We start from the raw sequence: 25,332 nt of genomic DNA, 5'->3' as shown, positions 1-25,332 counted from the left end.
GTTTTGTTAGCCAGGGGCTACAGGGGGGGCTTCTGTGAGAAGCTGCTACAAGCCTCCCCTATGTCTGATGGAGCCAATGCCAGGTGGCTCCAAGACAAACCTGCTGCTGGCCCAGGCCAACCCAATCAGAGACAGTGGTAGCATCTCCGTGATATTTAAGAAGGGGTAAAATAAAACCTGTGCCACGGAAATTGCAGCCAGAGAGAGGAGTGAGAATATGTGAGAGAAACAGCCCTGCAGACACCCAGGTCAGTGCAGAAGGAGGGACGTGCTGCGCCAGGCTCCAGAGCAGAGATTCCCCCCCAGCCCCTGGTGCAGCCCGCGGGGAGGCAGCTGTGTCCTGCACCCATGGAGCCCCATGATAGAGCAGAGACGCACCTGCAGCCCGGGGGGGACCCCACGCTGGAGCAGCGGGGTGCCCGAAGGAGGCTGCGACCTGTGGGAAGCCCGCGCTGGAGCAGGCTCCTAGCAGGAGCTGTGGGTCCGTGGAGAGAGGAGCCCACGCGGGAGCAGGTTTGCTGGCAGCACTCGTGACCCCGCGGGGGACCCACGCTGGAGCAGTCTGTGCCTGAAGGGCTGCACCCGTGGGAGGGACCCACGCTGGGGCAGTTCGTGAAGAGCTGCAGCCCCGTGGGAAGGACTCACACTGGAGAAGTTCAGGGAGGACTGGCTGCTGTAGGAAGGACCCACGCTGGGGCAGGGGAACGGTGTGAAGAGCCCTCCCCCTGAGGAGGAAAGAGCAGCAGACGAGGTGCGAAGAATCGACCACGGCGGCAACACGCCGCCCTCCGCGCCTTTCTCCCCTCAGCCTAAAAGCGCGCAGCGCTCGCTCCCCCTCAGCGGCAGCAGCACCCGGCGCCGCCCTCCCGCCCGGCACCGCCCGCCCCGCCCGGCGCCCCCGGGGCCGCTGCCCCTTTAAGGAGGAGGCGGGTGCTCGGCTCGTCGGGCCTGGCCGCCCGCCCCGCCCGGCGCGCGGAGCCGGGGCTGCGCCGCTGGGATGTTCCGCCTGGTGCGGCTGGGCCCGCTGCGGCCGGGCCCGCTCGCCCCGGTCCCCCGCGCCGTGGGCTGCGCTCCCCGCCTCGCCTGGGCTGGCCTCAGCCCGCCGCTGCCTCCGGGAACGCTGCGATCCGCCGCCGGCAGCTCCGCCAACGTATGTGCGCGGGGCGGGGGGGCGTGTGGGAGCCCCCCCGTGAGGCGCTGCGGGAGGGGGGCAGCGCGGCCTCAGGGCCCGCCTCTGGAGGGGGGGGGGTCTTGGTGGGGAGCGGATCGCAGCTCTGGTTAAACCCCAACTTGGCCTGACCTGGGAGTGTTTTCCAGCTTTTGGGGGTGTCTTTAAGATTAGGGGTTCAGCTGGCCGGCTGTGTGTATGTTTGCCCTGGGGACTGCAGGGTTTGAGCACTTCAGGGGAGTCATGAAGAACAAAAAAAGTTTTCAGTAATTCACGCAGACCCCGAGAAGCCCGGGTGTTCCTGGTGGCGGTGCCGTGGGCTCCAGCCCCTGGCAGTGGCCGGCACGGGGGGGGCAGCCCTGCAGAGACGGCCCGTGCCTGGCTGCGCCTCTCGTTAGCCGAGACAGAAAATACCAACGTGCAAAATACCACGGCTAATAACGTGCTGCACTGGGCTTCCACCGTTCAGCTGACTTTTTTGGAGATGGGGAGAAAAAAATCATTCAATTCATTCATGCATTGTTCTGTTTTTAAATTTGAATTGGCAAATGAAGGCCTCACACGCAACTTTTTTACACTGCATTAGATGATTAAATCATGTTTATGCTGGGTTTTTGTAGGAGACGGGCTTAACACCTGTTTGTGCCAAGATTGTGAATGTGAGCTTTCCATACAAAGCTTCATTTACAGTTTAATTTCTACAGCTTATTTTTCAGGTTAATTTCTGCAGCCTCATCACAAAACATGATGTCTCAGATTTGTTTTCATACCTTAGTTCATCCAGAAGCTGAATCTTTGCCCAAATGATGTGAATAAAATTGGCTTTTTAGCAGAAATACTGTAGCAGAATTATGTGGAAAATGGGTACCTTGTTTCACACAATTGTGCGTTATTCAGGACATGACCACGCTGGGTATTCCAAATAACATCTGTTGAAGTGGTACTTCTTCAACATCTTGCATCAATACCATTCAGAAATTTCCTGGCGTGTAAGCCTGAGAGCATGAGTGAATTGAAATGTACTTGGACGATAGGAACAAACTATTTTTCAGTCCTTATGATCTGTCTTGCAAGCGTGGCTGTAAGACCCAGAGTTCCTCTGAGGCTTATGTATCTCTATAGACTGTCAGCTCCTGTTTTCATGACAGCTGTCTGACGAAAATCTTCATGTTTGGCTCCTTAAATAGATAATGATCATCTTTGTTTGGATGAAAAATTCACTGTAAGCTATTAAATCTTAAAATACTATTCAAACCATGCTTGGCTTTTAAGAAAATCACACTGTTGAATAAATGAGTATTCTTGACTAAGCATGTGATGTTGATTGAATTGTTAGGATAGCTTTTGGCAGAAGGTATTATGAGACTATTTTGTTCAGTTTATTCAGCTAGTTCCATTCAATACCTCGGTATTTCAATTTTACAGACTGAGAGATAAAACAGCATTCTTCCCTCCTCCACCCTGACCCCCCTTTTCCTATAATAAAACTGAAGAGTAAGAGAATGAGTTCTTGAAACATGGTGAAGTAGCAGCCATGTAATACAGCCATGAATGGAATCTAATGACTTCTGGTGACTGAAAGTAATTAGATTATCTAATTAAGAATCCATTCTTTTGCTTAATGAGCGTGCCTAAAAAATATATATGATCTCTTTTTTTCTTATTTACCTTCAAATATTAAAACTGCTTGGTTTTTAAGCAATAAAAAATTTCTTCTACTGGGCATTTTTCTTTCTAGGTCAAGTTTCAGATTCTATTCAAATATTGCTTTGGCTCATGAGCAGAAAAAAACCCTAACATCCATTATGTTTGAAAGTTTTAAAAATACAAGAATCAGAATAAGTTGAGCTATACAATTCCCTAAGTATATATTTATGGATAAATGTGATTTCCTGTCAAAATGAAATACAAAATAACACAAATAACAATTAAAAAAGAGAAAAACAGGGGCATAGTTTTTTGGGTTTGGGGGGGGATGGTTGGTATAATTAAAATCACTGATTAAAACAAGTGCATCCTACTGTGAGTGTTGTAAGAAGAGCCTGTCTTGTATCCTAATTTACAATCTCGCCATGTCCAAGGATTAATCAAAAGTATTTTTCTTCTAATTTGCATACCTTGAAACCAATCCACAGTAGGACAAAGTGGTGCCAGGCACTCAGTAGCTGTACCTGTCCTGTGGGCAGCAGTGGCCTTTAGTCTAGCTGTCATATTGTCACAACTGCTGCTGAATTCAGCTGAAAAGAAAGGAGTCTTCTAATCTTTCCTGACACCTGCTTGCTAACTAGAGGAAAAATTCTGAGGTCTTTGTGGAGACGTTTTCTTTCTCCAAGTGAGTATTTCTTCTATGGCAAGCATGAGGAGGTATCCAAAGGCTGTCTTATTACTAGCAGCATATATGCCCTTCTTTGCCTGCATTGCACTATCAGATTGCTTTGGGGTATATTTTAGTATGAAGTTCTGCACTTTAAATTTACCCAGATAAACAGCTGTCAATAAGTTTTGCTGTGATGAAAATTTTCAGTGAAGTTAGGCTATTTACACCGCCGCTGGTGTGTCTGTGTAGCTATTGTCTACACCATGGCAACAGTATTGATTGTTGCTGTCAACGGTAGCAGTTCCCTGGTTCTTCCTTTTTTTCAGCTGATCTACAAAGCGTGATTTATAGGAACTTAAATGTTGGTCCTCTTCTATCAGTAAGTTGTTTGTAAGCCAGCATCAGTGTAGTATCGTGTCAGCTTCCAGTGCCACCAGCTGCTTAGCCCCTGAACAGAAAGCTGTGTGGCAAGAATTCAGTGTGTAAAGCTGAGCAGTGGATGTAAGCAAAGACCTCTTTGGCACCTCAGTCTCGTCTCTCAGGCAGCTGTGTGGGTGTGCCTTAGCACACATTTGGATCAAAGGGAAGACTGGGACTGTAATAACTCCTCTTAATTATGAAACTTGCATTGTGTAAGAACTTGCACCAAGCTTGATGCAGCCCTTTGATATGAATAGATGGGAAAAGGGAGCTTGCATGGGCTCTGCCACAGGCATCTGCTCTCCCGATGTGAAAGAGCAAGTGGTTACTGTCTTCCCTAAGCATTCTGAACAGCACTGTATGCAAGCCACTTCCTTCATTATTTCAGATCGGTTCCACTGACTGGACTATGATATTGTGCTTAATCCTAATAAATACTTCTAATTGTTTTCTTTTTAGGATGCAGGTGGATCCCCTGAAAAGGCAGCCACAGATTCCAGTGGTGAAAACAAGAAACTCCACAAATCCCAGCAGCTGAAACAAGTTTTTAAAGAATATGGTGCTATAGGGGTTTCATTCCATGTTGGAATTTCATTAGTATCTCTAGGAATCTTCTACCTGGCTGTGTCAAGGTGAGGTTTGTACAGTTGTCTGTAGCCTCTAGGTAATGTTTTATCCAAGAAAAATATCTTGCCATTGTGCTTATTTCTGGAAGGAGACATGTACTCTGCCTGTTTTATCTAGACACAGTAATCTCCTGAATTTTGAGTATAGATGGATCCATAAATAGGTCTAATCTCCCATCAGGCGTGAGAGAAAATGGTCTTTTTTGCATAGGTTCACAATCCACGGTGGGCAGGTCAAAACAGAGTAGAGTAGAGACTGCACCAGAGTAACTAACCAGATAAGAGAATTTATTTTTGTTCTGCAGAGATATCTTTTGTTCTCAAACAGTAGTATGGTCTGTAGAGATAGAGCCATACAGAAGAGCTGGAGCCTAGAGATAAACTTATTTTTCTGGTTGTTGAACTCGGTTTCTGCAGTTTAACTGCAGAAGGCAACAGCCACTGAAACAGGATTAGATTGAAAAATAAAATATTAGATAACCATATAGGAGTCGGGCGGGAAATTCTGTATGTGGCTTCTGGTGGGAATGCATCAGTTCTAAGTATGTCTGTTGAGCATGAGGTATTTCAGCTGAGGTGACAGGGAAACATGTTGTTTCTCAAAACATTCCCTGCCACTTAGTCTTGACTTCAGTGGGAATATGTGAATGCCTGATTTCTCTTGTTTACTATGTTGTGGCACAGAGTGACCGTGAAAACTTTTTCCTTCGGGTATGATTTAACTGCCAGTTACCAGATACTGGCAAGTGAAGGGGGGAAAGTTACAGTAACAACTTCTTTTGGAAAAGTACTGCAAACGTAAGAACCTTGATGAAAGCTGCTATGTCTATAGAGAACTAAAATATTAATGGATTTAGTAGATAACGCTTGTTTGAAATCCATAATACTTCCTTCACTTGCTAGATTTTAGATACTTGTCATTTTAACAGCTTTGTACTCCTCTGTTAGAACACTAAGCCTAACAATAGGTTCAGTTATTTGGTTTGGTTGGTCTATATTTAGATGATAAAATTTATCAGGACACAGAATATGCTGTATTGTAAATTTTGTGAAGATGAATTTCCAACACAAATTCATAAATTTCTAACTTTTTAAAAATTCAGAAGTAGAGATACAGATTATTTAATCTCTGAAGGTTGAGCATGGGGCTGAGTATTCTCCATGCACATGCTGCAGCTGTGCAGTTGTAAAACTTAAGAACGTATTTGACTTCACAGGGAACTTATCAATTTAAGAAAAAAAAATGTGCATCTGAAAATACTGCATGTGTTGTGCTACAGAAGTAACTTAAGCTGTTACTGCTGAAATAAATAATTGTTCTTATTATTTAACAACATCCAATTTGAACATAAATTCCAGAGTTGGAAGTGTGCCATGTTAAATTCCCTGAAAAAAATAACACTTTATATTTTTTAGTGTGCAACCTTAAAATAAACTACAGAAATCTTTGTTTTCTTTTTCTCCAGTGGTGTCGATATGACTGCAGTTCTCTTCAAACTTGGTTTCAGTGAATCATCGTTGCAATCTAAAATGGCTGCTGGTACAAGCACATTTGTGCTGGCATATGCTATTCACAAATTGTTTGCTCCAGTACGAATCAGCATTACTATAGTTTCTGTGCCATTTATTGTCCGATACTGCCGGAAGATTGGTGTCTTCAAACCTCCTGCCTCAAATCCATGATTCCTTACTGGTTTTTACTGTTTCTTAAATGCTCTATATCCATGTAGATTTTCAGATTGATAAATTTCTTTAAAAGACTTATTTGGATTCATGTTAATGCTGACCTCCTCTTGTATTTCTTGCTCTTTCAGGTAAATGTTACACTGTGAAAAGTGCTGCCCTTCTTTCCCTTTTGCCACCTCTTTAGAAAGACCTGTTGAAATGGTATCTGGTTTCCACTGCAAGTGGTAATATAAATGCTCTTTAGAACACACAGTTCTGGGTCTTTATAATCTAGCTTTTTGGGCTTGAATTCTTTTCTTGTTGAAATAAAGTGGCAGCATCAGTTTATTACTGTGTAGCTGAGAAACAGAGTAAGATTCTCTTCCTAATAGTCTGTGGAATAAACAATATCCTACTATGTGAATAGTTCTTTTGGTAACTGTATATATTGGAATCTAGGGGGTAGGTGGGTGGGGGTTTTGTTATAGAAGGCATATATTATGACCCCAGTCTTCCAGTACAACACACATGCTGAACTAACTTAAGTGGGAGTACCCCATGCTTAATTATTGCACAGTGATAATTGTTTTAGCCAGAATAGGTGATGCACTGTTCTGAAACTACAGCTCCTTTGTGGTGCTTCCATGTTTCAAGATTTTATTGTCTGAAAGTGTGCTTTATTTATAGGTTAGGAACTGGCCTTAAAGTCCTTTTTTAAAATATTTTTTTTTATACCTATAGACTCAGAAGGAATCCTGAGTCTACTGAAATCAGTGTAACCAGAATTACCTCCTGTGTGAACATATTCCAAAGATCATAAAGTCAGAGGCAAGGTATCTGTGCATTTTTCATGTATTGAGATCTGGCTTTGTACTGGAAACATTTTTTTATCTGAAAACTAACCCTAGCAGTTTTCTGCTGCTGTGGATGAAAGTCAAATCTGCACCTGAAGTCCAGACACCACAATTCATAGCTTCTCAAGGGCAATTCTGTGCTTTTGTCTGGCAGACTGCTGAATGTACCAATTAGAGGTGCTTTTCATGGCTTTAGTTGGACACTATTCCTATTAGAATGTAGTTGCACATCCATAAATTCACATACTGCTTTTCAGTTAACCTAAAGACTGGATCCTAAAACTAGGTAGTCTGTAACATTCTGTGGTAAACCTGGGTTTTAGGACTGTACTTCTGTGAGATAGCTTGAGCCAGATCTGTCAGTCTTCTGGCCCTGTTCTTCCTTCCAGGGCTGCTCTTTTTACACTGTCTTACCCCAAGGTGGCTCTGACACAGATCTGTTCATACAGGAATATGTATAGCAGGAAGTTACCCTGGTGATCATGGGGTTTTTTGCTAAATTTTAGTGAATTAAGAGGAAGGAATCATGGGGTTAGGATGTGGGAGAGAACAAGTAGTTTTGTTACGAGCAACCTATGAACTCCAACTCAACCCTACATGCCCTCTCTCTTCATATCAGTTCAGAGTAGTGTTCTGTTACCACAGAGAATAAAAGAATTCCAGAATAGTCACAAGGCAGCCTTGTTTTCTTCATTTAATCAGTCATTTCTGATACTGTTTTATCTTAAAGTTAGCAGAAAAGGAATATTCAAACTTTCAAAAAAAGTCTTTCTGTAAAGCAGGAATCATTTAAAGCAAATGCACCTAAAAGTTATTAAAAAATCACCAGCACTAACTAGATATTTTCTTGCTGTAAAGAAAGTTTCATTTAAACTACAACCAGAATTCAGATAACCTATTAAGGTAAATATGGTTGTATAAACTACTGGCAACTTGCTAAATGAAGGTTTTTTGCAAAGTATATCTTAAATTAATTTGAGAATATATTTTGAATTCTAGAACCCTCAGTTTGTAAAAGGATCATTTTTAAAATGGTTTGTAAAATAGTAAAGACAGTCTTAAAGTCTTATAATGAAAATACAATAAATTGCTTTCTCTTAGTTTGCTTGAAGTGTTTTATTGGAGAATAGTTGGCTTGTATGTTTTGTTGCTACATTTTAGGGAATAACATCTTATACCACCCAATGCTAAGATTAGTCCCTCTTACATATCCCATTTGGTAACAATACTTTCCAGACCTTTCTCATAGAAGTGCTTTCAAACCATGTTGTCTTTGAATAACTGCGTTAAAAAAAGGAAGCAGCAGGCCTCAGTTTCAGTGGTTGTAGAAAACCCACAAGGTAGGTGGCAAAACAGTTGGCACTTACCTTGTAAACCTGTGCTGCAATTGTAGAATAGTAAGTGACAACACCTATGTTGTGGTACCAGCACTTTGAGCAAGAATTTATACCAGCTTCCTTCAAGATAGGTGGGAAGTAAGTTTTTTAGTGATCATAGACAAGGAGTCAAGCTGTAGCAATGGTAAAGACAAGCAGTTAGAGACAGCCTGGGAAAGTGATAATGCCATAAGGAACATCACCATGCTGGGAGCAGTATATAACATTTTTATTTGAAAAGTAGATGCTCACATTTAAGACAAAATTGAGACAAAAATGCACACATCATTTTTAGGACACTTAAGAGAAATTCACCTCCCTCAGTTTGATTACACCACAGTTATGATACCCTTAGCAGCCCAGTCAGTTCAGAGGCGGGTATCTCCAGGATATTGCACTGCTCAATACGCTAGAACAACAGCTTCCTCTTGTTGGAACAAACCATTACCTGGACAGACCACATAAGAGCCTTGAACAGCTTAATACTTAGGTCAAACCTGGCCCACATGTAACTGGATTTCAAGTATATGAAATATTTCACAACTTCCAGCTAAAAAGGCCAATAATTTTACATTGCAATTAGAGTTTAAGAAGACAGCCAACCCAAAGATTTGCATTCTAATTGCCATCAGATTCCAAGAACTGCCTTTTCTATTGTAAGCATTACAGTAGTCACAGTACGAGACTCCTCTTGTTGATCCCACGAGGTTACCCTGCTAAGACTATGTTCTGGATGGGGCAGCAGCATCACTCTTTCTGCTGTTGGGCATCTTTGTAGAATTTGCTGTAATCCAGGGATGAAGAAGGACATCCTTCAGGGGCAATCGATGGAATGGGTTATGCTTCAGAAGCTTTGAAATTAAATCCCTCGCACCTTCTGTTACAAATGGAGGAAACCTGAATTCCACCTAAGGAAAAAGAAAGGCACTAATGATGCAAAAGTTCTTTGGCAATAACTGAACTAGAAAGACAAAGGGCTCCACCCTCCAAGGTAGATCTAGAAAGGAAAGCTGTGTCAGCCTTGTGGGCTATGCAACTTACGCCTATTGAGATGAGATAAGGAATTTCATCACAATCCTGAACAAGGTTCACACTGCTTATAGAAGTTAAGCTAGTGTATTTTTCAATGTACTTCAAACAAGATTAGTTTGCTGGAACCTTTCTAGGATATGCAGCAGGAAAAGTTAAGCTTATATGTTTTTAGTAACACCCTGAATATTTAACATTTTATAAATGAGAAAAGGAAAGATGCAGAGATTAGTTGCTTTATGAAAGAGGTAGTTCAGATGCAGGCAGAAACAGGGTAGACCCAAGGAAGTAAGGCAAGAATGCTACTGAATGACTGAAGACAGTTTTAGGGATCTAGTTTTATACATATCATTATGTCTTGCTACAGTTCTAGTTCCAATACATGCCCTTCTTCAAAATGACCGTTTATGAAGCTTCAGTAACACAACAGAACTGAAAGGCAGCACAATTCAGCTAGTCCAAATAAGTGTTGGCACATACCCTGGAAATAGCTCTGTAGGTTTCCTGGTATGTTGCCGCTTCAAAAGGTGGTTTCCCTACAAGGAATTCATAGCACAGAACTCCCAGGCTCCAAATATCCACTTTTTCATCATGTGTTCTTCCCTCAATCATTTCAGGAGGCAGATAGTCAAGTGTCCCACAGAGAGTTGTTCTCCTGAAGAAAAGACCAAGTTAATCATTTACTGATTATGGCAATTACAAGATCGATTCCAAGAGCCAGACAGAAGCTAATGCTGGCAATCATCTGTACCTTGGTGGAGTCTACCCTGGACAGAGTCAGCACCACCAGAATACCTGGTAAAGAAGTGCCAGCAGTAAATCTATTTGTGCTTTAAAGTATCTCAGTCACTGCATTCAGTCTTATCCTTCCTTTTTTCATCCCACTTGCTAGATCAAATACAGTCTTCTGTCAGGTGTGATTGAGACTAATTGAGGAAAAGTCTTAAGTATATTGTTAGTGTGATGTCTGAACACAAGTGCTGGTCTGTCATCTTAGGGACCACTATAACCCTGCAACAGTGCACCAACCTTCTTCACTTATTTCAGGTTCAGCAAGTTTTGAACTGTACAAGTTGAAAAAATAGGATAACACTCCCTCTCTGCTACACCAGCTGACTATTATAGCCCCTTGCTGCAGTGGCCCAGTTCTTAAAGGATTTTTTCCCAGTATTTTAGGAAGTTCACATTTACCTCCATTCCATAACTATAACTGTGACAAGGAAGCCAACATTTTCACTACAGAAGTATTTCACTGCATAAGATACATCTTGCATTCTCACCTAGAAGATGGAGCATGCACAGACCATCCAAAGTCAGCAATTTTTAATTCTCCATTTGAGCCAAGCAGCAAGTTTTCTGGCTTGATGTCTCGGTGAATCACACTCTTTGAATGACAGTATGATAGGGCATCTGCTAGTTCTGTGATGTACTGTATTTAGAAGGAAAACAAATCTTTAAAGTATAAAGACATTGTTGCTTTAGCTTATCTGGCTACAGTATAGGCTTTTCTAGGCATAATTAGTAGTTTTAAGTTAGAGTAATTATTCCTCAGTCCATTGAAGTCTGTCAATACAGGCTCTGTCTGAAGTGACAAAGCACTTGCAATATTAAGCAATGCTGAACATAGTAGCATCTAAGGAATCTTGTTTTCACACAACAGAATACAGAACTTTTATCTGAAGAGCTAGCTTTATGCTGCTCATGTTCCAGATATGAAGAACAAGTAATGTATAAGGTAGAACAACCTACAGTAGCAGTTCTTTGCTCATCAAACTTGGTGAGCTTCTGAAGTTCTTTGTAGACTTCTCCACGAGGTGCATACTCTAGAATAAGGTAGACTCTTGTAACATCGTGGAAGTAGCCATATAATCTGAGAATGTTGGGGTGCCTGCAAAAGGATTTAAATATTCTTCTGAATAAGGTATTTGTCCATGAAACTTTAATTCCCTGTTACTTCCTCCCCCCTTTCAAGGCAAGCATAGGAACTTCAACATCTTGTAAGCATTCCTTCAGCATTCACAACATTTCCATTAAGAGCACTTCATAGTGGACAGATGATGTTTATCAAAGCAGCAACTAGCTAAGACTTTGGCCAATTCTTATCTTCTTGAACATACCTTTCTACAGCAGCTGGAAGAGTAATTACCAAAGGTGCCAGTTCCTACGAGTCTTGGAATTTAAGCTTAAACACTTCAAACGCTCTCTGTGAAAACCAATTTCTTCAGCAAGTTGGGCTTATTTTCAAGGAAGCATAATACCAGAAACAAGCTCAGACTTGAGAAATTGCAGTTACCCACGTAAATCCAAGCAGCAGACAAGGGGGTTTTTTTTAGTAATAGGAATATTTGTTACCAGATGTTACTTCATTGCAAGGTAGACAAAGGTAAATCTTGGTGCAGAAAGGCAAGAATCCTACCTAGCAATTTCAAGGTGTTGTGTTTAAAAAGAAACTCCTCTTCAACAGGGTATGTTATCATGAACAAGGTCACTCTGTTTATCTGAACACGAGCAAAGCAAAGTGTAACTGGTCACTAAACTTTACCTAAGGTGAGACTGTATTTCAACTTCTCTTCGTAGTTGATGTTCTACACCAGCTTCCTCAAGTTGTGTTTTAAAGAGCACTTTCAGTGCAAGAATAAATTTACTCTGCTTCTCACGTGCCAGGTACACATTTCCAAATTTTCCTTTCCCCAGAGGACGACCAATTTCAAAATCATCAAGAGACCATTGCCTTCTGCAAAAGGAAAGAGAAAGTTACAAAAGCAAATACTTGTGTGGGCTTTGACTCCTAGGTTTACAATCTATAATTTTCCTGTTCAATAGGTACTTAGTGATCTGAACTAATTTTTAGTCTTTAAGAGAACACCAAGAGGATAAAATAGGTATTGAGGCTTTTCAAAAGAAAGTTCTGAAAGCTACATTCTTCCTTTCTAAAAACTTATGCACAGAGACACTGACATCAACCACACTACTACAAAATCAAGGCTATGTATACCAAGCCAGGCTCATTTCAATGCACTTAACACAGACATATTACTAGTGCGTGTCAGAACGGTTTAAGGTAGCCATACTACAAATCTAACTTCATCTTTAAACTCCAGTCTCTTGCATGTGTGAGGGAGGCTTTGTTTTCAAGCGTTCATCTTGGTATCGGAGCAGTGGCTATCGCTGTTCTCTCATGGGAAGAGCTATTACTCATTTAGCCAAAAAATTTTCTTTAGATTACAGGAAGTCCTTGTTCCTGAGAATTACCAGGTCAAAGTAAGCTTTCCTAGAGTTTCATATGTTGTCTCTGAAGTGTAGGGCCCCTGGTCTCCAAAACCAAGGGACTGAAGTAGCCTTCAGCTTAGCTGCAACTTAGTTGCAGCATGAAGTCCTAGAAGTAAGCCTAATCCAACAAAGTCAGCTAGAACAACTTAAGCTTAAAACTTACTTTTTAGTCTCTTCATTTTTCTTTTTAGCAGTCTCTTCATTTTTCTGTTTAGAGGTGCTTTCTGCTTCAGAATTTTTTGCTATGTATAGAGAAGTAGATCAACTTTATGAACCAGACCCATGAACACAATGCAAAAATTCACATGGGAGCAAATCTAACCTCTGTGCAGTATCTGAAACAGTTCTCAATACATTTGACATTTTAAACAACCTAGCATAACTTATTATTGGCAAAGCAGCATAGCAGTTATCAGTGCTATCAAAACGTAATTTTAAAAGCTCCTGAAAATCAAAACAACCATTAAGCTTCCCCCCAAAACCACTGTATTCTTGTGTATGAGATTAACATGAATACTGGAAAAACTGTGATGTATGAGTGCCAATTACATTAACTCACAGCTGACTAGTGAGCATCTGGAAATTTTTAAACACCTGTAAGGGCTCTAAATGGGTAATCCTGACAACAAGGATAGTGCAGTAACAGCAAAGCTGAAGCATGTGCTGCTATTCTGTTTCAGAGCACAACCAAGTACTTCCCTCCAAGGCTGTCCCCACACCACCATCAGGTTTTACGCACTGCACTCTGCTCCATAGAACAGAAGCATCACAAGTGTATAAATACATGTACATCATCTTCAGAATTACCAGGTACTGGAGCCTGTTGAGGTTTTTCATTGTTCTTGCTTGGAACTTGAGGCCTAGCAGTCGCTTGGACCAAAAATTTTGGCCGGGGCTGCTGCGTTGTCTGGTTATTAGACAGTTTTTGGTTTGACAGTACAGGTTTTTGTGATTGCACAGGAACTCGCTGGGCAGAGTTTGAAGAACACAGAACACGTTGTGCTTGAACTCCACTGTTCAGTAACCGGCTCTGGGCAGAATGCTGAGACACAGGGACACGTTTCGGGCCATCCCCAATGGGATTAGCAACCTTCAAAAAGAAAAGATTACATATTACTTGTAGAATAGCATACTATAACCTTTCTGGCCCCATTCAGTAGAGCAGGAAAAAACACAAAGCACATTAACAGGAGATGTTAGGGTAGTCCTATCTTATGTTTTTATTCATAAAACATTTGTAAATTTCTACACTGACAAAAAGTTACCAGTTTTCTTCAGCAGCATGTTTATTTACAGCTAGCAGAAGAACTTTTCCATACACATCTTGAAGAACATCAAAGGTATTAGGACAGCAGATCCTTACTATAAAAACATACACTGCTTTGAGTCATTGCTTCCTTTAATGCTGTTCATCTCAATATACCTTGCACTGCAACCAGAGTTCAGCAGAACAAAGCAAGGTTATTTAGAAAGGTTCAGCTATCTGCTTTTAATCTTTTGCTTCCAGTACGGGAAGGTAGTTTAGGCTTATATTTTAAGAAATTCTTTGTTGTTCTAGGCTACTTCACTACAGTTAAATTCAAATGCTGAAGATTAACTTCTCACATTTTTGACCCTCTAATGATACCTATGCAACAATCTGTACTTTTTTCCTTCCCCTAGGTATTATTTAGTCTCCTGGTTCAGTTCACTAAAAATAACATATTGACAGCTTGATTAAAAAGAATCTTTGCTTAGGCTATTCTGAAACCTTACCAGGACCTATTTGGTTTTAAGTCAAAATAGTGAGAAAGTGCCTGTGTTTCTATATAGAAAAAAATATGTATCCAGGGTGATCTTGAGTACCACTGCACGAGCATTTCAATAGTGACATTAACACACTGCTTGCTTTTGGAAGCCATATCTGGAATAAGTTGACTACACACATTTGTTCTCTTTTTAAGGGATCTTATATTATACTTAACATATGAGGAGGATTTCCCAATTCGGGTATGACATACAACAAAAAAAAGCCAGGCCCAGGCACTGTTCTCTCCAACAGAAAGCTCCTGAAAGACTAAATTGGCAGTTATTTCCTGCACGTGGAAAACATTGTTTCACGACAGTTTTTCCCCTTTTTGCTCTTTAGTACATTTAATCGTTACCACAGACAGTTTGAAACCTGTAGCTCTTGCGTGATCAGGAGAAACGCACCCACCAACTTAGTAAGTCCTTTACCTTTGTAGCACGACTGGGATATCCAGAATGGTTCTCTTTCATATTCTTGTCCATAGTGCCCGAAAAGAACAGCTACATATAGCTTAATCTGCAGACGATACGTAGCAAACAGGGGTCAGTTCCACAGAAAACACTATGTCTTGGATCTCTTCTCTACGACGCTCCCCGCCACCCACCCCGGAAGGCCCCGAGGCAGGGCCCGGAACGGCCTGGCCTGCCGTCCCGCCGCAGCTCACCGCCTCACGGCCCTACCCCGCAACCGCCAGCCTCGCCCCGGCCGGGCCCGTCCCTGTCTCTGCCAGCACCTCCGGCGGGCACGGTCCCCCGTACCGCGGCCCTACCCGCGCCCCTCCGCCACCCACTCACCCCCAGCCTCCGCTCCCTCCGGCTGCCGCGGCTGTTTGAATTCAAACCGCCTCCCTTAAATCCCCTTTAAACTACCGCCGCTCGCCATTGGCCCCTCTCCCGCCGTCCGCGCCCGCTGATTGGCTCCTTCTCACCCGTCCCGCCCGCCGATTGGCTCTCCGCACGCTCCGCTCGTTGCGAGGCCGAGCCTCGTCGCCGCCAGCCTCTGGGGCGCATGCGCAACGGCGGCCTGCTGCGTATCCCGAGTAGGTCCAACCCGCCCGCCCTGAGGGCGGTGTTTGCGCTACATGCGTATTTTACGTACCGTCCCTCCGCCGCTGGCTCCTTCCGTACTCCAACTGCGTGGATCGGCGCCCCGCTTACACACTTTTCTCCGCAAAGTCTCTGCCTGGCCGGGTCTTCCGTTACGCAAACCGCGTACGCCCAGACCACCCACCTGTGGCAACGCTACAACTCCCATCCCTGCCGCGCAGCCACCGAGGCCTGGGAGCGTGCCGCCGCCGGCGGGGGGAAGGGCGTCAGGTTAGTCCCGCATCCTGCGAGGCACCAGCCGCTTCCCTCTCCTCCACACACCACCCGCCGACCCGGGCCGAGGGAGAGGCGGTGCTGCCACCTCGCGTGGAGCCGAGCGCGAGTGGGTCCGGGGGCCATTGTGTCCAACCGGCGAGGTAGGTGCCCCGGGTGGCAGCTCGCAGCCCCGCGGAGCGGGAGGACGGGCGGAGGGGTGAAGCAGGCCTCTGCCTCGCGTTCGCCTGGACGTGTGGCCCAGGGCAGCGCTCCACGTGCCGTCGGCTCTTGAGGACAAGTGCGAAGGGGACGCCTGCCTTGGCACAGCGCAGCGTGCCGGGGGACGCCTGGCCTGAGGTACCTTCGCCAGCCCGCGGACCCCTCGCGTCACGCCGGCCGTGGCCCGCAGCCCGTGGCAGCTTCCAAAACCGCACAGGTTCTCGAGGAGACGCTGAGCGGCAGCGGGACAACGCTGGCAGTGGACAATCAGTGAGTGCAGTTTGTGAGTAGCAGCGTAAAAGGAGCGTGAGGCTGCTGTGCCATCTCGGTTGCCGGCTGCCTGCGTGGTCCTGCTCACGCCTGTGAGGGGACCTCGGCCGCTGAGTGATAAGCGGCAGCCAAAACTAGGTTCAGTACTTCGGGCCTTTGGAGAACTGTGATTGAAGGCAACTTTTAACTGTCTCTGCGGTGCTGAAAACAAGTGCGAAGGCGACCCTGGTGTGTGTGTTGGTGTTTACAAGTGGTACAGGATAGGTAAAAAGAAGATGTCAGGTCGTCGTGTCGCTGCAGCATGTGATAGACGTCAGCTGCCACGGGGCATGGGTAGCATGGCATCCCCCCTCCTTGACCCGCGTCCACTTCGACTGCCGTTTCTTGAGGCTGACGTGAGTAGGACTTTGGGAGGGGGGTGGTGTGCTCTTGGGACAGGCTCTCAGCCAGCTGAGAGACCGTGCAGTGTGGCAGTGTGGGTGCTTGCGACAGTGCTGCCCGAGCGGCTGAAATCGCCGGGCAGGCCTGCGGCGCTGAGCAGCAGTGCCAGCAACTTGTTATTTCACAGCCCGTTCACGTCCCCGTGACTGGGGATCCCGGTGTCTCAGCGGAAGGGGCGTTCCGGAGCTTTGCAGCTGGGACACTAAAGAACCCCGGCCCCCACCTCCCGCCATCGGCCACCCTCCCCTTAGGAGCCGGCCCCCCCGCCGCTCCCCGGGCTGCCCGGCCAGCGGGGCCTGCCGCCCACAGCCCGCCCTGAGCGCGGCTCTGCCGGCCTCGGCCTCGGTCTCCCCGGACAGGGGAAGGGGGAGAGGGCCCCCCGGACGCCGCGGCGGTGGCCGTGCCTGCCCGCTCCGCCCGGCCCGGCCCGGCGCTCCCCCCCCGCCCCCGCCCCTCCCGCCGCGCGGGGCTCCCTCGGCGCGTCACCAGTCACGTGACACAGCGGGACCTGCCAGTGCCCGGGCGCGCGCGCGAGGTGTCACGGTCATGTGATGCTGCAATTCTCTCCTTCAAGAGTCGCCTCCAATCGATTTGCGGGCGCTCGATGCAGCAGCCTTCGCGGAGGAGCATTCTTCGGTCCCGGCCGCCGCCGCCGCCTCCTCCCCTGCCGCCGCCGCCAATCGATGCGCTCAGGGCTCCGGTCGCCATTTTAGGGGGAGAGCGAGGGAGGCAGAAGGAAGGGTCGGTAGGTACCGGGGCCGCTCCGCGCTGTCCCTCGCGTTCGGCTCCGCTGCCGGGACCGGGTCTCGCCCTCCGCAGCGCCCGCCCGAAGCTGCCTGGCCCCCCTTGCCGCTGGAGGCCCGCGTTCTGTGGCCGCTGTGCTCCGGCTAAGCACTCCCCGCCCTCATTCAGTCCCTTTCCCCCACGCCCCCTCCCTGCCCGGTTATTGGTCCCCAGACTCGGTTACCGGGCTTGCAGCCCGGGGCTGGGAGGGGGTGTAGGGGCGGGTGACCGGCGTCTGCCGGCCGGGAGGAGGTGCGGGGAGGATGCGCTCTGCCGGGCTGGAAGGGAGGGAGCTGGTCGGAGCTGTGTGAGGCTGCCCAGCCGTCTGACTGCCCTGCACCTTCCACCGTAATCGCCTGCCGAGTGCCCGGGTCCGCCGGCGCTAGCGAGGCTGAGCGAGACATACTGACAGAATCATTTTGCTAACTAATGCCGCATTATTGCTGTCTTCTCTATTGCTCCTTAATACAGTTTGTGTTGTGTTTATTGGCGAGATTTTCATTTCTACAGCAAACAAGTGCAACAGGTTTTTCCTTCTGTTTTTTTTTTGTCTTTCATTTTTATGTGTCTGATTCTTACCTAAAATATGGTGGTATTTGGTGTCTGCACTGAAATTCAGCTGGATGTGCTTTATTTAAAGGTTGTGGTTGTTTCATGCAACTCTCTTGTATTTGATTTTTTTTTTTCTTTATTTATTTCAGGCCCCTCCAAGGCATTCCTTGCTCACAATGTATAGAACAAAAGTCAGTTTGAAAGACCGTCAGCAACTTTATAAACTGATAATTAGTCAGCTGCTATATGATGGATATATAAATATTGCCAATGGCTTGATAAATGAGATAAAACCACAATCAGTCTGTGCACCATCTGAACAACTGCTGCACCTAATTAAATTAGGTAAGCTGGAATAAAAAGCTACCATAAAAATCCAGTTTCTAAATCCCTGATTTAAATCCTTGTGAATTAAGAGGTTAGCGTTACTGAAAAGACATCTTTTATGCAAAGGTTATGTCTAGTAATAGCATAACTTTGTATATTTTCTTGAAGGGCATTCTAGCTCTGCGTTTCATCCTTTAGTATGTATTAAAAGCAAAACAGATCGCTGAGTGTTGTCAAAATCTGTTTGAATTTCTGTAACACATAAGAATACCTGCTCAGGGTCCTGGGTGACTGGCAACCTTCTAAAAATACGCTCCAGTAAATGGGATCACTGAGTCCACAGACGTAATAGGAAATTGACCTACACAGTTTTCTGCCAACTTTGGAAATATTTCTATATGATTCTTCTTGACAGATTGGAAAGGGAGCAATCCAAGCCCTTCCATTGGCAATCTTTGCTAGCCTTTATATATCAGTGTCAAGAAAATAAGCTTCACAGCGTAGGGTCTCAGCAAAGGTATTGCATATTCTCTCTGTGTATCTTTCTCTCTGAAAGTATATCTGTGCCGCAGGATGTAGTCAGAATACCTGAGCTGCTGTTGAAACAAGCTGACTAAGTTACTGGAAGAGGTCTAGCTGTAACATCATGTCTTCTCTATATTGTAACTGAACTGGTTCTGCTGCCTGAACTAGTTGAGTTCCAAGGGTATAAATATGTGAAGCCTTGTGTCTGTTTGAAATAAGAATGCTAGACTTGTAATTTGTAGATGAAAGCAACAAAAACTTCTCGATTGTGTTTGATCGGTTGATGATCACCGTTGGGCACATAGCTGAAAAATTCTTGTGTCTGCCCTGTTACCGCTTCCAGTGCTGAACTGTCTTTGTTCTGTAGATGCATCCTGGAAATAAAAAAAAAATATATAAATCAAAATCTGCAGAGTGGGTGTGAAGAGGAGTGAAAATTTTAATTTGCAATGCTGGGATAGTTGTTTGTGAAGTAGGTTTTTTTCCTTCAGTGCAATAAAACAGAAAGGAAAAGAACCAGTAAACGCTTCAGTTAAATCTCATGTAATAGTGTTGGGCCTTGTTTCTCCCTCTGTGAAAAGCTGACTTAGAGGCCTGTCGATAGCTTCAGTAACTGATTGTCAGTGCATTTATCAGCACTTAACGTTCTATGATATTTGCTGGTTGTATTTCCACAGTTCTGCTCTAGTGTAGCCAAAGTATCTCTCATTTCTCACGAGAATTACTGCTGTATAACTAAATCTGTTCTGCTAGCTTAGCTTTGTTCAACAGGGGCTGCCTCTCATGCCTCTCAACACCTGACTCATAGCTGGTCCAGAAGTCTGTAGCATAGATCTGGCCACAGTCTACCTGTCTAAGGAGAAGGTTAACCTGGTTTAAGTGCATCAACTTCTCTCTTTTCAGGAATGGAGAATGATGACAGTGCTGTTCAATATGCAATTGGACGGTCAGATACGGTAGCTCCAGGCACAGGAATTGACTTGGAATTTGATGCAGATGTACAGACCATGTCTCCTGAGGCTTCTGAATATGAGACTTGTTATGTCACATCTCATAAAGGACCGTGTCGTGTAGCTACATATAGCAGAGATGGACAGTTAATAGCTACAGGATCTGCTGATGCCTCAATAAAAATTCTTGATACAGAGAGAATGTTGGCCAAAAGTGCTATGCCTATTGAGGTAAAATATGACTTGAATCGTAACCACTTTGTGAATTCTTGAGGTGCTGTCAGTTTCATGCCATGTCTGTGCCTTGTGGCTGGCCCAGTGGGTTGGACTAAATATCTGTCTCACCGTATTTCCTACTCCAACAGCGGCTCATAAAGTACCCCTGAAGAAAAGGAAGAAGAAATAGGGCAAGTATACCTGTGTAACTTCTGGCAGCAGCCTAGAGAATTGAGCCAGAAATTGCTTCAAGTAGTTGCTGATAATTGCTATATTATATGAACACAGTTCATTTTTGAACTCACACTTCTGGCTTCTACAGCCTCCAGTGGCTGTGTGTTTCAGAACTGTCTCACAGAATCCATATTTATTTGCTTCATTTTTTTCTCCAATACAGTTATCAGGTAGCAATTTAGAAGTGGGATTTTTTTTTTTTTGCACAGAGTGCACACCAAATTCTCAGCAGTATCCTGCGTGAGTAAAAGTTGCAATTGGTACAACTTCCTTTAAGCCTTACGGCAATACAGTCTTTTGGTTTGGACTGTTTATGAAGGTGATATGTTTCCTTGCACCAGTTCTCTGCTACTGAAACTCGTTTGTCCTTGAGCAAGTCAGTTGACCTTTGTAAAGATACAGGGATCTTATAACAATATATAGTGGGCCTTCAAATAATTAAGATAATAGTGATTATGTGCCTAGTCGTGTCAGAAACATAGCTGTTATTTGGCCACTCTGGCAAGCATAAAACCTACTTTTCCTGTCAAAAGCACATTCTGGTTTCTAACACTCTAACTTGTTGAATGTTCTTTGTAGGTCATGATGAATGAGACAGCACAGCAAAACATGGAAAATCACCCTGTTATTCGGACTCTCTATGATCACGTGGATGAAGTTACATGTTTAGCTTTTCATCCAACAGAACAGATCCTAGCATCTGGTTCAAGGGACTACACACTTAAATTGTTTGATTATTCAAAACCTTCTGCCAAAAGAGCCTTCAAATATATACAGGTTAGATACAATACCAGTTCAGAGCAACCAAAGCTTGAATGTATAAGTACTGAGGTACCAGTGAGCTGAGTTGTGATGAGTGGTTAGGTGTATGTAGGAGTATGCAGCTACAAAATTTGCAGACATTAAGGTAACTACGTATTAAGAATTTGTGCATAATGGATACCTATATTCTTTAAATCTGGTGCCTGTCTGCTTTTTGTTAATCTAGACCAAATCTAATATGAGTAACTTTGAAGTCAATTATATTATCTTTGGTTTTGAGGAGAGGGTGGCATTATGTGATGGTGGGCTTTGGGGTGTGTGACTGGCTGACAAAGCCTCCTGTCACTTCTGTGTGATATCCCAAAAATGAGTGGGCACTGCAGGCTGCTTTAGGACAAAAACTACAATACATTTAAAGGTAGCCTGTCATTTTAATCCTGTAGGAAGCATTTTCTATTTTGCAAAAACAGAACATTGTGCTAACTGATAATTTAACTAGTTTTTTCGCACTTTAATGCCACCAGAATTGACACTTGCATTTCAGATTTTATTTTTTTTTCTCCTTACACCAATTATGTATTTTTGATCAAACAGGAAGCAGAGATGTTGCGCTCAATTTCTTTTCACCCTTCTGGAGATTTCATACTTGTTGGTACCCAGCACCCTACTTTACGACTGTATGATATCAATACTTTCCAGTGTTTTGTGTCTTGCAATCCTCAAGATCAGCACACTGATGCTATATGTTCAGTAAATTACAACGCAAGTGCAAACATGTATGTAACAGGAAGTAAGGATGGATGCATCAAACTGTGGGATGGTGTTTCAAATCGCTGTATCACTACTTTTGAGAAGGCACATGATGGAGCTGAAGTCTGTTCTGCTATTTTTTCCAAAAATTCAAAGTATATCTTGTCAAGTGGAAAAGACTCTGTGGCTAAACTATGGGAGATCTCCACTGGTCGAACACTGGTCAAATACACAGGTATGTGGCAGGTGACCTTCCAAGTACCTTTCAGTACCTTTTGCAGGTACTGAACCACAGCAGGGGTGGTAATATTGTCAAAAGAACAGTAATTCTTAAAGGCAATGGGCGACTGCTGCTTTGAGGATAAATTCCCCCAAATTATTGAAGACACTCAATGTAGACTAATTCCAGAAGAAAAGCTGTGATTCTTGTATGTCAGCCAGTGTAAACGTATTCAGTCAGAGTAGATTTTTGGAGACTTTTCTGACATGATTACTCCATTGCTTTGGAGTAAAGTTACCACTAAATTAGGGAAAAGTAAAAAGGAACACTGCCCTAAGGACTAGGACATCTGTGCAGAGGCTCTAGTTTATCTTTAGTGTTTAGAAACAGTAATTACTAAAATAGCATCATCGCTTTTCTTGCTGGTGATCATTTTGATTTTGTGACTTTTATTGCTAGACTAGGGGCACAGTTTAAACTGAAAGGTCAAAGCTAACACCTAATCTGTTTCTGGCTAGAGTCAGCTGCGTTCCTGCAGAGTACCTGCCCAGACAGGGGGAATTGAACCTACTTTGGGGCAGTTGTTTTAATGATTAGACTCTTGTGCAAAAGATGTCTCTACTGGCATATGGCAGTAGTCTGAAAAATAGCTACAGCTGGTTTGTTTCTTTTTTTTTTTTCTAATTTTTTTTCCAAGGATGCAATTGTGTGCAAGGTAGTCCTATTTGGAGCATGCAGACAATACCATGCTGTGATCTCAGCGGGGCTTAAGAAATGGTGAAGGATGTAAAAGCTTTGCATTTGATAGCAGCCATGTGACAGGGGAAGCTTTTAGGTCAAGCAGTAATGTGCTTAAGCATTAGGAGTCATAGTATGAAAGAGGAGAGGATGTTGAAAATTTTGTATATCAGCTCTGGGGATGTGCAAGTTCCTTTTTTGTACGCTAGCTCTATTTTGCTCTCAACCAGCAGGGTGCAGCACCTCCCTGGTAAACTTCTCCAAAGTATCAGGTAATGTGCAGGTGTGTGCATCGCAAAGTAAATGTCTACGTATGAAACACATTTTATTTGAAGGGTATGGAGGGAAGGTGTGGCTAAGGTGGGTCATATAATGTGCCACGTAATAGGTACATTAAAAACAAATTGTCATTGATAATGAGAATCTGTGTATTTGTGGTCCTTCCCCTTAGTTATAGCTGTAAGCCTCATACAAAAAGTAGAAGGCAAAAGTGCTCTTAAAGTTGAGTGATTGGACTCATACTGAGTGGTTGGACTTGATTGACATAGTTGGAGTAGTTAATCTTTCTGTCCTCTAAGAAATTTTAGAATATGTCATGTATATAACTACAAAAGATTATTCACCTGTCCTACGTGGAAGTGGTAGACTGAGAAAATACGGCTCCTTTGTAGACTGCAGAAATTTATACTTATGGGAGGTTTATTCTTAGGTCTTTGGAAACTTCCTAAAACTGATCCTATTTGGGTTAATACTTTGCTGCATATATTTAGGAGCTGGTTTGAGTGGACGACAAGTACACAGGACACAAGCTGTCTTCAACCACACAGAAGATTATGTGCTGCTTCCAGATGAAAGGACCATCAGTCTCTGCTGCTGGGATTCAAGAACTGCTGAACGGAGAAATCTTCTTTCTCTTGGGCACAACAGCATTGTCCGTTGTATTGTCCATTCTCCTACCAATCCTGGCTTCATGACCTGCAGTGACGACTACAGGGCTAGATTTTGGTACAGAAGGTCAACAACAGACTAAGGACAGCTCTATAAAACAGCGATTATCCAGATTCGTTATATCATCTTGTATTGATTGTACTGCCAACAGATGCCTAGATGAAAGCCGTGCTGTGTCTGGTTTTTAATTCTGTCAAACATGGCAGATAAATATCAAAATACTGAGACTTAAGTTTTGCCCCACGCTAATTTTTTTAATAGTGTGTGTGGCATTAATTTTTGTAAGTCATCTCTAATTGTACTCAAGGAGTGTGTGGGGGGGAGAATAAAATGATCCTTGCAGGAAGGATTAAACTTGTTCTCCTGTCTTTCTAAATCCTGCGAAAGATAATGTGACTGTATCTTGCTCAAACTGGGCAGTATGAGCCAGTTTTGCTCTGCATTGTATCTGTGCAATCCCACTGAAGTCTGTTTAAAGAATGGATTACACAAGTAACAGCAGAACTTGGCAAATATTTTAATGAAGCCTTAAGCTGCCTTCGGTTCTGATTTATTCTTTGTAAAGCTCTGTTTTGTATCTTTTAGTCTGGGGGTTTTTTGGTGGAATTTTTTTTTTTTTTTTAATTGGCCAAGTGGACCTTCAATTCTGAGCCAGTCTTGTGCCATAAGAATTTGAAACAGGATTTTAAACTATTTAGATGAATGCAAGAAATATGGTGTTCTAGTTCTGGTATTAAAGCTCAGACTTGAAATCTTGTCTTCTTTTGAATTTATCTTAAGTGGGACCTCAAAGTGAATTCATAGTATTTTCAAGGAGTATCCACATTGCAACTGTAAAATGTGACAGTGCTGCAGCATGTGAAAATGATAATAATTTTGCCATAGAGACCTTTAGTATCCTCTCAAAGAAACTGTTGTGCATATTAATTTCTATATATGTACCTCAGAAATGTCACTTTGCTTCATTTTATTGAGGAATTTTCATTCTATGTCTGTTACACAGAACTTGAATTACATTTTTTTTAATTATTCAAAAATCCAGACTCACCATTTCTCCTCCCTGTTATCTCTAATAGTCCAAGTTTCCCAGACCTCATCCTATTCAACAGAAGTGCAGATCATTAAGAAACTGTGCTTAAACCTTCTGTAAGTTTGAAAACTCACTACTTACTTTTACAGATAGTTGCCTGTGCATCCTTATAGAGTGCTCTTGGGCTTCACATTTGGGAGGATTCCTGTAGTCAGAAATTCAGCACTTGATTTCATGAGGATTTTTAAATGTAAGATTGTTCTCACTGCCGGATTAACTTTCCGCTACCACTGATGAAATGTCTTGTCAAGGGCTCATGAAGGTGCCGGATTTGTCTGTATTTAAATAAAGATTACCTTTTAAAAAGTTATTTAATATATAAAGAAGGAAATGCATTAGTTTTCTTTTCTGTATAACAAAAGGAGAAATTAACAATATTGGAAGGCTGTGTCTTTGGGGACATGTTAAATCTTGATGAATTCGTTTGTTGTGTTACATCTGAATTGGATACAACTATAGATTTACAGTATAGAATGTGGGATTTTTTTTTAA

At 43.6% G+C, this 25,332-nt stretch overlaps 3 protein-coding genes across 5 annotated transcripts; 2 read left to right on the top strand and 1 right to left on the bottom strand.

Moving 5' to 3' along the window:
• The first annotated feature begins 965 nt into the window (after positions 1-965).
• FAM210B (family with sequence similarity 210 member B) lies at positions 966-8,150 on the top strand. The gene is made up of 3 exons (XM_074888347.1): positions 966-1,150; positions 4,365-4,537; positions 5,998-8,150. The coding sequence occupies exons 1-3, from the start codon at positions 998-1,000 to the stop codon at positions 6,212-6,214; spliced, it is 543 nt and encodes a 180-aa protein (XP_074744448.1). The 5' UTR covers positions 966-997; the 3' UTR covers positions 6,215-8,150.
• A 485-nt stretch (positions 8,151-8,635) lies between these two features.
• AURKA (aurora kinase A) lies at positions 8,636-15,389 on the bottom strand. 2 transcript variants are annotated; one of them, XM_074887966.1, is made up of 9 exons: positions 15,309-15,389; positions 14,943-15,030; positions 13,533-13,815; positions 12,889-12,967; positions 11,998-12,189; positions 11,205-11,343; positions 10,736-10,884; positions 9,936-10,110; positions 8,636-9,334 (listed from the first exon to the last, which is right to left on the bottom strand). In XM_074887966.1, the coding sequence occupies exons 2-9, from the start codon at positions 14,994-14,996 to the stop codon at positions 9,149-9,151; spliced, it is 1,257 nt and encodes a 418-aa protein (XP_074744067.1). In that variant the 5' UTR covers positions 14,997-15,030; positions 15,309-15,389; the 3' UTR covers positions 8,636-9,148. The 2 variants fall into 2 exon arrangements, with proteins under 2 accessions (XP_074744067.1, XP_074744066.1); XM_074887965.1 differs by lacking the exon at positions 15,309-15,389 and having other exon boundaries at positions 14,943-15,080.
• A 223-nt stretch (positions 15,390-15,612) lies between these two features.
• Positions 15,613-25,150, top strand: CSTF1 (cleavage stimulation factor subunit 1). 2 transcript variants are annotated; one of them, XM_074887963.1, is made up of 7 exons: positions 15,613-16,699; positions 17,320-17,490; positions 18,230-18,425; positions 19,836-20,113; positions 20,912-21,109; positions 21,689-22,079; positions 23,573-25,150. In XM_074887963.1, exons 1-7 carry the CDS (start codon positions 16,580-16,582, stop codon positions 23,830-23,832), a joined length of 1,614 nt encoding a protein of 537 aa, XP_074744064.1. In that variant the 5' UTR covers positions 15,613-16,579; the 3' UTR covers positions 23,833-25,150. The 2 variants fall into 2 exon arrangements, with proteins under 2 accessions (XP_074744064.1, XP_074744065.1); XM_074887964.1 differs by lacking the exon at positions 17,320-17,490.
• The last annotated feature ends 182 nt before the right edge of the window (positions 25,151-25,332 follow it).

Source organism: Strix uralensis, chromosome 18, assembly GCF_047716275.1.
Source record: "Strix uralensis isolate ZFMK-TIS-50842 chromosome 18, bStrUra1, whole genome shotgun sequence".
Classification (NCBI taxonomy): domain Eukaryota; kingdom Metazoa; phylum Chordata; class Aves; order Strigiformes; family Strigidae; genus Strix; species Strix uralensis.
This window is presented reverse-complemented; position numbering and strand designations above follow the sequence as displayed.